At 35.3% G+C, this 12,403-nt stretch overlaps 2 protein-coding genes across 6 annotated transcripts in view; one reads left to right on the top strand and one right to left on the bottom strand.

The window, feature by feature from the left end:
• Window positions 1-12,403, top strand: part of TENT2 (terminal nucleotidyltransferase 2) — a 74,150-nt gene that overhangs the window by 33,673 nt on the left and 28,074 nt on the right. For all 5 annotated transcript variants that reach the window (XM_039247467.1, XM_039247466.1, XM_039247468.1 and 2 more), the window contains 2 exons: window positions 9,597-9,673; window positions 10,042-10,170. In XM_039247467.1, coding sequence (XP_039103398.1) covers window positions 9,597-9,673; window positions 10,042-10,170 — 206 coding nt within the window. The remainder of the gene's footprint in view (window positions 1-9,596; window positions 9,674-10,041; window positions 10,171-12,403) is intronic.
• Window positions 802-1,590, bottom strand: LOC120242017 (type 2 phosphatidylinositol 4,5-bisphosphate 4-phosphatase). The gene has a single exon (XM_039247469.1). It carries the CDS (start codon window positions 1,573-1,575, stop codon window positions 802-804), a length of 774 nt encoding a protein of 257 aa, XP_039103400.1. The 5' UTR covers window positions 1,576-1,590.

Below are 12,403 nucleotides of genomic sequence, written 5' to 3'. Positions count from 1 at the left end.
GAATACACACAGCTGATTAACATTAAATTTCATAAATCTAGACCAGAACTTTTATAATTAGTAAACAAAAAAGCAGACAAAAATGAAAGACAAAACTCCTGTGATCTTTGAGGTATAAAACATTTATCCAACATTATCTCCAACTGTGGAGAAATAAATATTTTCATTCTTGTATTTTAAATTACTACCAAAATATTGTATCTTTCTACAAACAACAAAAAACAAGCATACAGTATCTAGAAATGGTTTTTATCTGACAAGAATGTCAAGTCTTTGAAGGTACACTCAATTGTTTTTCCTGAATAAGGTCACTATGATCTTAGGTTAAAGTTACAGTAAGCAGTTCAAGCAAAATGCATATTGCTTAGATATTAAAGCAAGCAATTTTGATACTGTTTAATTAAAATGTGAGTATAAATGTGAAGCTATTGTAGAAACATTTATAAACACTCCTTGGGAATACTCACAGATGAGCAAGTAATGGAATAACTGACTTAAAAATAATGGAAGGGTGATGTTATATGTAATGTTTGGTGACAAATCCAAAAATATCTTTTAAGAGATGTAAAAGAACATGAAGACACAGTTTTATTATTCAGAGCTTGAAAATCTAGCAGCAAACAAACTATTTGCATATAATGTAGTGCAATGGGCATTTGTTCATAAAATACTCGCAAAGTCTTGAAACTTTATACATAAACTAGAATGGAATCCATTAGGATAAATGATTTAAAGATGTCCAGAGTAGTTTATCAAGAACAGCTAGATGCTCTCCCCTGCATCACTGAATCGGAAGCAAGCTTAGGCAAAATTATGTTCTGGATAACTCACTCTTATGGCTCCCCAGTAACAAGCTCGGATAAGACAGATCAAACCTAAGAGATAAGCAATTGCCCAAGAAACATAGGTTGCATGAAATCGCCTTGCAAAATCTTGGGTGCCAACAGTTAATCCAACTCCAATGAAAATACATATCATCCCAATGGTAATATATGCACAGCAGCGTCTTCGTGGAAGCGCACTACCCACTGAGGAAATTTTTTTGCAGTGTGGGCATTTTGCCAGAGTGTTGAACCTCAGTTCCATCCACAGGAACGTGTTTCCACAATGCCCACACACGACCCTTGTACCTTCTGGTTGGACTGGCAATGCAGGTTGAGCTGGTTGTTCTTCAGAAATAAGCATTACTGGGCCAAGGTTAATTATGCGTCTACAGTTAGGTCTCGGACATCCTATTCGCCGAGATGTGTCCTTACAAATGAGGAGACAATTACAAGGGCATCTAACATATTTCTTCCCTGTTGGGGGGTTTTTGATTGGCGTAGCTTCATTGCAAACCGTGCACTTAACCACATGCTGGTGAAGCTTGCCATCCAAGTTGATGAGAGACTGGCACACACGGCAGTTAATTACTGGAATACCAGTGGCATCAGGACTGGCAATGGCTGTATATGGAGGGGGGAGTTCCGCTCTGGGGCTGCTTTCCTGCAAGTACGGCGGGGCCGTGGGAGTGACATTTCCCGAATGGGATGCTGACAGCAGAGGCGAGCGTTCGTCCACCCCATCAGCAGCCATGACTGCAGCGGCGGCGGGGCCGGGGGGAGGCTAGGCCGGCGGCTGCGGCTCCCGCGGAGGTGGTGGCTACTGCCGCTGCCGCTGCTGCCGCTGCTCTGTTTTAGATCATTTTAGATATTCTTTTGATACAGATAATTAAGAAGTGTATGCTACAGCATAATAGCTTGTCTTCATCAGTTTTTAGAACTTCACCTGATTTGTTTTTGAGATGATTATTTAGAATAGTCTGAGCAATTCTTTATGCTTAGCTGTGCTTAGTTATTTTGCTTGAGTGTTTGAAACTATCCATTTTAAAGAATGTATATATGTTTATTTACATTTCACATTTTAAAATGCTCTCCTGTGGGGTGCCTGGGTGGCTCGGTTGGGTAAGTGTCTGACTTCAGCTCAGGTTCATGGGTTTGAGCCCCACGCCTGGCTCTGTGCTGACAGCTAGCTCAGAGCCTGGAGGCTGTCTTCGGGTTCTTTGTCTCCCTCTCTCTCTGACCCTCCCCTGCTCACGGTGTCTCTCTCTCTTTCTCAGAAATAAATAAAACATTAAAAAAGTTTTTAAAAAATAATAAATAAATAAGTAAATAAGTAAAATACATTATGATGGCCTAACATGTGGATTAAATCCGCTTAGCTAGCTTATTCAAAAAATAAAAATTTTTTTTAAATAATCTCTTGCTTTTTCGAAATGTAATATATTCTTTAGAACGTATCTTAATTGATGAGATTTGATGTATGTTTATATCCTGGGAGTTGTTATAATTATATCTGTATACTCTACCAGCCTGGCTTCTGAATTTTTTATGGGTAATGGGATTAGGATATTTTATATAATATCTGAATATAAAATGTAAATAGGTGTTGACTGCCATTGATTAAAAAATATTTGTTATCTAAAAAATAGATAGGATTGTGATAAATTAGGTTTTCTAACCTAGTTTTATAAAATACTGAAATGGTTTACATAAATGTAAGTGTAAATGTATATACATTGTTGATTCTCATTATTAATGGATTCTTTATTTATGAATTTGCCTACATGATGATTTAAAAAAAATTTTTTTCTTAATGTTTTATTTATTTCTGAGAGAGAGACAGCATGAGCAGGGGAGGGTCAGAGAGAGAAGAATATACAGAATCTGAAACAGTCTCCAGGCTCTGAGCTGGCTGTCAGCACAGAGCCCGATGCGGGGCTTGAACCCACGAACCTCGAGATCATGACCTGAGCCGAAGTCAGAGTCTTAACCCACTGAGCCACCCAGGCGCCTTGATGATTTTTATTTTGTAACCTGCCAAATTAATATTTCCAGCACTGTATGGTCATTTGTAGACATTCGCAGAGTGGAGAAAATTCTGAGTCACTAGCTGAGATTAAATAATGTGACATTCTGCCTTCTTTTTTTTCTTGGTTCAGAGCTTCCCCTTCATTCATTCAAATATCTATCCAGTCTATAAGTTTTTACTGAATTTTTTCAAATAAATAATGGTAGAGTTTTCTAAAATACTTTATAGGAGATAAACTAAAGATAAATAAAATTATTTAATAATAATATTTAATAAAATTCTTAGCTTATTGTAATTATTTTTTTAAAATACATGGTTGGAGGCCCCCTGGGTGGCTTATTCCATTAAGCACCAGATTCTTGATTTTGGCTCAGATCATGATCTCATGATTCATGAGTTTGAGCCCTGTGTTCGGCTCTGCACACACAGCGAGAAGTCTGCTTGGGATTCTTTGCCTCTCTGCTTCTCCCTCACTTGCACACCATCCCCCCACTTTCTCTCTCAAAATAAATAAACTAAAATAAAACATGGTTGCAATTGTAATTATATAAAAACTTTATTCTTTTTCTTTTTTTTATGTTGAAAATTTTAATTCTAGTGTTTTTATCATATGGTTATATTACTTTCAGATGTACGATATAGTAATTCAGTAATTCTATACATTACTCAGTGCTCATCATAAGTGTACTCCTAATCCACATCACCTGTTTCACTCATCCCCCTACCTATTTCCTTTCTGTTTGTTCTCTAGAGTTAAGAGTTTGTTTTTTGAGGGGCTCCTGGGGGACTCAGTTGGTTAAGCGTCCAACTTCAGCTCAGTTCATGATCTCACGGTTCGTGGGTTCGAGCCCTGCCTCAGGTTCTGTGCTGGCAGCTCAGAGCCTGGAGCCTGTAGTTTCCGATTCCATGTCTCCCTCTGTCGCTGACCCTCCCCCACTCATGCTCTGTCTCTCTGTCTCAAAAACTATGAAAAAAAAAAAAAGGAGTCTGTTTTTTGGTTTTTCTCTCTTTCTTTTTTTCCCTTTATTTTTTATTTTTAATTCCACATTAGCAAAATCATACGGTATTTGTCTTTTTCTCACTGGTTTATTTCACTTAGCATTATACTCTAATTTCACTCATTTTTATGGAAGAATAATATTCCATTTGTATGTGTGTGTGCATATGTTTATATATATCACATCTTTATCCATTGATGGACATTTATCTGTTTGGCTTTTGTGGATATTTGGTATATGTGCTGCCGAAGCGAGCACGTGGCTTTTGTGGATATTTGGGCCGTTTCCATACTTGGCTATTGTAAATAATGCTGCAGTTAACATAGGGATGCATATATCCTTTCAAATTAGTGTTTTTGTATGATTTGGGTAAATATGCAGTAGTGCAGTGAATGCATTATACGTTAATCCTATTTTTATTTTTTGAAGAACCTCTATACTGTTTCCCACAGTGGCTGCACCAGTTTGCATTCGTACCAACAGGGCACAAGGGTTCTTTTTTCTCCACATCCTTGCCAACACTTACTGTTTCTTTTGTTTTTGACTTTAGACATTCTGATTGGTGTAGTTTTGATTTGCATTTCCCTGAAGATAAGGGATATTGAGCATCTTTGCCTACACATGTAGAAAAATGTTGCTATGCCCAGTGTCTGAGAAACTAATGCCTGTGTTCTCTTCTAGGATTTTTAATGGTTTCAGGTCTCACATTTAGGTCTTTGATCCATTTTAGTTTATTTTTGTGTGTGGTGTAAGTAAGTGGTCCAGTTTCATTCTTTTGCACGTAGCTATTCAGTTTTCCCAACACCATTTGTTGAAGAGACTGTCTTTATTTCATTGTATATTCCTGCCTCTTTGCTTGCAGTTCAGTTGACCGTATATAATTGTGGTTTGTTTTTGGGCACCCTGTCCTTTATTTATTTATTTTTTTAATGTTTTATTTATTTTTGAGAGAGAGATAGAGACAGCATGAGCAGGGGAGGGTCAGAGAGAGAGGGAGACACAGAATCCGAAGATAGTCTCCAGGCTCTGAGCTAGCTGTCAGCACAGAGCCCGACATGGGGCTCAAACCCATGAACCGTGAGATCATGACCTGAACTGAAGTTGGACGCTTAACCAGCTGAGCTACCCAGGCGCTCCTGAGCACTCTGTCCTATTTCATTGATCTTTGTTTGTATTTTGTGCCAGTACCATACTGTTTTGGTAACTACAGCATTGTACTGTAACTTGCAATCTAGAATTCTGATGCTTCCAGCTTTGTTTTTCTTTTTCAAGACTGTTTTGGCTATTTGAGGTCTTTTGTAGTTCCATACAAATTGTAGGGTTATTTGTTCTAGTTCTGTGAAAAATGCTGTATTTTTTAAAAGTTTATTTCTTTTATTTTGAGAGAGAGAGACCGTGAGATCATGACCTGAAATCCAAGAGTTGGGCACTCATCTGACTGAGCTACCCAGGCACCCCGCTGATTGTATTTTGATAGGGATTTCTTTAAATCTGTAGGTAGATTGCTTTACGTAGTATGGACGTTTTAATAATATTTCTTCTTCTAGTCCATGAGCAAGGAATGTCTTTCCATTTGTTTGTGTTGCCTTCAGTTTCTTTCATCAGTGTTTTATAGATTTTAGAGTACAAGTTTTTTTTTTTAAATTTTTTTAGCATTTATTCAGTTTTGAGAGACAGAGAATGAGTGGGGAAGGGGCAGAGAGAGAGGGAGACACAGAATCTGAAACAGGCCCTGAGTCATCAGCACAGAGCCTGATGTGGGCCTCGAACCCACAAACCATGAGATCATGACTTGAGCTTAAGTCGGATGCTTAACCGACTGAGCCACCCAGGCGCCCCTAGAACACAAGTTTTAACCTCCTTGGTTAAGTTTATTCCTAAGTATTTTATTCTTTTTGGTGCAGTTGTAAATGTGATTGCTTTTTTAATTTCTTTCTATTGCTTCATTATTAGTGTATAGAAATACAGTAGATTTCTGTATGTTAATTTTGTATCCTGTAACCTTACTGAATTCATTTATCAGGTCTTGTAGTTTTTTGATGGAGTCTTTAGCATTTTTTATACATAGTATTGTGTTATCTACAAATACTGAAAGTTTTACTTTTTGCTTACCAATTTGGATGCCTCTTACTCCTTTTTCATGTCTGACTGGTGTAGCTATGGCTTCCTATACTTTGTTGAATAAAAGTGGTGAGAGTGGGGATACCTGAGTGGCTTAGTCAGTTAAGTGTCCGATTTCAGCTCAGGTCATGCTTTCGTGGTTTGTGGGTTTGAGCCCATGTTGGACTTTGTGCTGACAGCTCAGAGCCTGGACCCTGTTTCGGGTTCTGTGTTTCCCTCTCTCTCTGCTCCTCCCCTGCTTGGACTTTGTCTCTCTCACTCTCAAAAATAAATAATAAAATTTTTTAAAAAGTTGTGAGAGTAGACATCATTGTTTTGTTCCTGATCTTAAGGGGAAAGCTCTCAGTTTTCCACCATTGAGTTTATTAGCTGTGCGTTTTTCATATATGGCCTTAATTACAGTGAAGTATGTTCACTCTAAACCTACTTTGTTGAGGGTTTTTATTACAAATGTTGTACTTTGTCAAATGCTTTTTCTGCACCTATTTATTTTTTTATTTTAGAGAGTGAGAAAGCACAAGGCAGGGAGAGGAGCAGAGGGAGGGAGTGGGAGAGAGAGAGGGAGAGTGAACGGGAGAGAATTTTAAACAGGCTGCATGCTCAGCATAGAGCCCGATGCAGGGTTTGATCCTATGATGCTGGGATACTGAACTGAAATGGAGTTAGGTGCTCAACCAACTGAGTCATGCAGGTGCCCCTTTTTCTGCATCTTTTGAAATAATCATATGGCTTTTATTCTTATGGATGTGACATATGTTGATTGATTGCAAATATTGGACCCCATCCTTGCATCCCAGGAATAAAATCTCGCTTGATTGTGGTGACTGATTTTTTTAAAAAATGGATTGCTGGATTCAGCTTGCTAATAAATTGTTGAGGATTGTTACATCTATGTTCATCAGAGATATTGGCCTATATTTCTCTTTTTTGTAGTATCTTTATCTGGTTTTAGTATCAGAGGAAAATGTAGGTCTCAGAGAATGAGTTTGGAAGCCTTCCCTCTCTTCTATTTTTTGGAGTAGTTTGAGAAGAATGGGTAGTAACTCTTCTTTGAATGTTTGGTAGAATTTGCCTGTGAAGCCTTCTGGTCCTGGACTTTTATTTGTTGGGAATTTTTTTGCTGGTAATGGGTCTTTTCAAATTTTCTATTTCTTCCTGATTCATTGTTGAGAGGTTATATGTTTCTGGGAACTTACACATTTCTTTTAGGTTCTCCAATTTGTTGGCATATAATGTTTCATAATATTCCCATATAATCATTTGTAATATTTTTATGGTGTTGGTTGTTATTTCTCCTCTTTCATTTGGTGATGTTGCTTATTTGAGTACTCATTCTCTGTATCTCTCTCTGTTTTTGGATGACTCTAACTTTTTGTGGTTATTTTCAAAAATCCAGCTCCTGGTTTCACTGATCTGTAGATTTTTAAGTTTTTATTTTGTTTATTTCTGATCTAATCTTTATTATTATTTCCTTTCTCCTATTGTTTTGGGGTTTTGTTTATTCTTTTTGTAACTCTCTTATGTATAAGGTTAGGTTGTTTATTTGAGATTTTTCTTCTTGAGGTAGGCCCATGTTGCTATAAACTTTGCCCTTAGAACCACTTTTGCCCCTTCCCAAAGATTTTTGGTCATTGTTTTCATTTTCATTTGTCTATGTGTATTTTTTATTTCCTCTTTCATTTCTTCGTTCATCCATTGTTTTAGTAGCATGTTGTTTAACTTCCATTTATTTGTGCTCTTTTCAGTTACTTCCTTGTGGTTGATTTCTAGTTTCATAGTGTTATGGTCAGAAAAGAGGCATGGAATGACTAATTTTTTTGAATTTGTAGAGGCTTGTTTTGTGGCCTAATATGTGATCTTTTCTGGAGAATGTTCCATGTGCACTTGAAAAGAATATGTATTCTGGTGTTTTAGGATGGAATGTTCTGAGTATATCTATTAAATCCATCTGGCCCATTGTGTCAGGCAAAGCCACTGTTTCCTTGTTGATATTCTGTTTGAATGATCTGTCCATTGATGTAAGTGAGGTGTTAAAGTCCCCTACTTTTAGTATTACTGTTGATTATTTCCTTTATATTTGTTATTAATTGCTTTACGCATTTGGGTGGTCCTGTGTTAGGTGCATTTTTTTTTTCTATTTAAGATTATTATACAGACTTTTTCCATTGGTAAGTGTTCTTTATAAACACCATGTTATATTTCTTCTCTATACAGACCATTAAAAAAAATCAACTTTTAACATCCAATGATAACTGATGTTAACATTTTGGTGTAAAACTTTTAGTCTCTCTGCTATGTATATGAATGCATAAGAGTTTTTAAAATTGAGATTATACTTTTTTACTTGACTATGTATCATGGATATTTGCTTATATCATTGAATGAATTTTTCTGGCTTGGGTTTTAATGGTTTTACAGTAGTTTTTTTGTTCAGTCAATATATTAGGTTTAACTTATTCTACCATTAGAATAAGCATTTTGTACATTAAATTTTTTCCATATAAAGGATTAGTTTAGTATTTCTAGAAGTAGAATTTGAAGCAAGTACTATGGATATTTTTAAAGCTCCAAATCATATTTTTGAAAAAGTTTTTGATTGCAGACTGGTTGCTGCCTGTTTTTTCCTCCCTTTTGTGGTATATAGATGAAATGCAAACTGGTTTAGTGTTAGCCTTGCACAGATGCAATTAAAGAATGTAACTCTCTTGCTGTCATAAGTTTCCCAAAGGCAAATATATATATCTGAAGTGTTGATACTACTATCCATTTTTGTCAGTATGCATGTTTAATTGAAAGATTATAGGATTTCATTTCCCTAAACAAGGAAATCAGCATTGGTAAATTTCAAATTTTATAATTAAAAGTTTGTAGAAAGGAATTTTCTTAAGTTTTTATATTAGGCAGTCTTTTCATACAAAAACTCAGTGTGCAGCAGTTGTTGGACCTGATAGTATATTTATGTTATTTTCTTTTTATTTTGAGTTTTGCCATTCTTTGTAGATCCCTTTATTATTGCCCTATTTTTTAAATTGTGAATTGTATCATATCTTTGCTTTCAAAGAAGTATCCCTTCTGTCTTCCCAGATTATCAGTAACTCAATTTGGTATGATATTATAGTTTATATGTTATTTATATCTTATCCTTTTTTGGAGGGAATATTATGTATAGACTACTTTTTTCCCCACTACTACTTTATTTGGCATTTTATTCCTATTGTTTTAAATCAAATGATGGTTTACTTACAGATTAGTTGAGAATATGTAACTCAGTGGAATAACTTGATCAGAAATGCTTTTGGTAACATAATTTTGTTTTCCTGGAAAAGGTTGCAGAATTTTATAATTTCTTTTATTAAGGATAATTAAAGCCTTAGTAGTGCATTATGGATCTTACAACTGTAATCCTGTTTTATATTTTTAATATATACTAAACCACATTAAAATGATATACTGGCTATATATTTATTCTTATTTCTAATTTAGTGCCTTATTTTAATAAGTATTTGGTCTCTGAGATCATGCTATTTTTACATCATAGGGTAGATGAATATTAATTTAGTTATTAGGAAGTTAGTTTAATTTGTTCAAAAATACTTGAGCTCAAGTGTTTCTCTCTCTTTTTAATAGTTGTGTGGAATTCGACTTGAATGTAAACAATATTGTTGGAATAAGAAACACATTCCTTCTCAGAACTTATGCATACCGTAAGTTTTTTGTTTTATTCCAAATAATTATCAGCTTCTCTCTTTATCCTTTATTCTTTATTCCTTTTTAAACATGTTTATAATAAATACTGACATCTTATATTTATGTATAGTGTCACATTTTATTATATGTATAATATGTTGTACACTAAAATTATATACTACCAGAGGTATAGTCAATAAAATGACTCAGCAATTTTTAAAAGGTGACTAAGATATCTTATAAAAGTAAGACATATTTATGGTGAAAACAATGTTTTATACACAAGGAGAAAATGCTTTTTCTCTTGGAGTTGGGAAATGATATGAACATTCAAAGAAACTGTAATTATTTTCTTACCATTTTTAAGTTTTAATTTTACTTTCAGTTGAAAATCGAGTTCGTCCGTTAGTACTGGTGATTAAGAAGTGGGCGAGTCACCATGAGATAAATGATGCCAGTCGTGGTACTTTAAGCAGCTATAGTCTTGTATTGATGGTTTTGCACTATTTACAAAGTAAGTATTATGGGTTTTTCCCAATTTTTAAAATTGAAACAGTTAAACTTCATTATGGTGTCTTCTCTCTTGACACTGTTGTCATATAGCGTTGTTTTAAAAAAAGTTATTTCTAAGGCCCATAAAACCATATTTTCCTAATTTGTTGCTTTGAATAAATATTTTAGAGATGTTATTCCCTGGAAAACATAAGGAAGTTTCACTGTGGTTTTTTTTTTTTTTTTTGACAGTTTTTTCATATTACTCTTTTGTATTCAAAGAACTTTCACCACTGTATTGTGGACCCATCATCTTGAGGCATGTGCATGTTCAGAAGCCCTATAAAAATAAGCTCAAGCACCATTCGTCATGTTTTTTATTTTTCACTTGAGACAGGAATTGAAGGATTTTTCTTTTTGGATAAAGAAAGCTGCCAGGGAAATTGGGTGAGAGAAATAATAGATGATTAGAAATAATCTAAGTTATTAAGAATAGGGGAATGAGGGGCACCTGGGTGGCTCCATAGGTTGGACATTTAACTTCAGCTCAGGTTACGATCTCCCAGTTTGTGGGTTCGAGTTCCACGTTGGGCTCTGTGCTGACAGCTCAGAGCTTGGAGACTGTTTTGGATTCTGTGTCTCCTCTCTCCCTGACCCTCCTCCACTTATGCTGTCTGTCTGTCTCTCTCTCTCTCTCAGCAATAAATAACACATTAAAAAAAAATTAAAGAATAGGGGAATGAATTAATTATAATATTTCTCAGCTGCCAAGAATATGTTTTTAGGATATTTAATGGATAAAGAAAATATCCATGATACAGTATCATATACAACATGGTATCAGTTTTATTTTAAAAATTGTATCTGTATTTGAGTTTGTGTATGTATTTATGTGTATATAAATATTGAAGAGTTATGTGCCAAAAATATATCAGGGGTTATTTATATTTCATCATATGTACATTTTAAGTCACAACGAAAACTAAAAAGTGAATAGACACTAGTTGTGATTTAGAAATTAGATTTGATTACAGTATTGAACATGTATGAGCATCCAGTGTGCCCTTTCTCTCCATTTTTAAGGGTTACATTAGATATTTTAATTTGATTGCCTTCTTTAGAAAAATGTACTTTTATCATATGTGCACCAAGGTGGTTTGGTGAAGAAGTTGTAAGTTCAGAAATTAGTATTTTACCAGTGTTTAGAAATCATGTTAAAATTCTGTTTAGATTTTCGTAAGCCTATTTTATTTTTGAAAAGTAGTCCTGTTCACTGAGATGGTTTGTAATTAATGGCACTATCATCCATCATTTCTAGTTCTTTGTTAAAGGACGGCCACTGTGCAGAGCTAAAGTATAACTGTATTGGGGCACCTGGGTGGCTCACCTGGTTGAGCTTCTGACTCTTGATTTCACCTCAGGTCATGATCCCAGGGTCGTGGGATTGAGCCCTGAGTGGGGCTCCGCACTAAGGGTGGAGCCTACTTAAGATTCTCTCTCCACCCCCCTCTCTTCTCCTCTCTCTCCCTCTCTCCCCCTTTCTCTCTCTCTCTCTCTCTCTCCCCCTCTCTTCCTCTCTCCCTCTCTCCCTCTCTCCCTCTCTCCCTCTCTCCCTCTGCCAATCTTCCCCTCTCACATTCTCTCTCTCTCTAAAATAATGATAAAAATAAAAGTATAACTATTATTTGGCAAATTTAGGCTGCTTCTCACTAGAAGAAATTTGATTGAAATACGTAGCTGTGTTGAAATTAGATTGAAATAAATAGCTGCGTTTTTTGTCTAACAGTAGTCTGCAAAGTGTATTGAGCATTTCCAGTCATGCCACGGTGAACTGGTGTTTGTGATTTTGGCCAAGTTATTCTACCTTTCTGGCCTTAGTATTCTTATCTGTAACAGGGATAATTGGATTGAATGGATCTTTAAGTTCTGTTTAACTTCTTAAAGGCTTTTAATATCTTTTCTGCCATGAGTAGAGAAAGAAAATAGTTTTCTATATGTGGAAAGGTTGAAAAAGATTAAAAAACATTTCCTAGGATGAAATGTTCGTAATTGACTACATATGCTTGAAAAGGTGACTGATGAAAGTGTGAAGGGTAAAAACCCCATGAGAAGAGATTTTAATGGCCATCTAAGATTAATAATAATAATTAATAAAACGGCAAAAGTATCACCTGATTAGAAATAATAATTTGAATGAATATTCATAGAATGTTTACCATGTTACCAGGTATAAAACTGTCTCAGGCATTTTAAAA

Source organism: Hyaena hyaena, unplaced genomic scaffold, assembly GCF_003009895.1.
Source record: "Hyaena hyaena isolate Hyena2069 unplaced genomic scaffold, ASM300989v1 scaffold_299, whole genome shotgun sequence".
NCBI classification, from domain to species: Eukaryota; Metazoa; Chordata; class Mammalia; order Carnivora; family Hyaenidae; genus Hyaena; species Hyaena hyaena.
The sequence above is the reverse complement of the archived record's forward strand: the minus strand, read 5'-3'. Positions and strand labels throughout refer to the sequence as shown.

Excerpts from the sequence above, each read along its gene's own strand:
- LOC120242017 (XM_039247469.1), bottom strand. The coding sequence starts at position 1,575 with ATGGCTGCTGATGGGGTGGACGAACGCTCGCCTCTGCTGTCAGCATCC.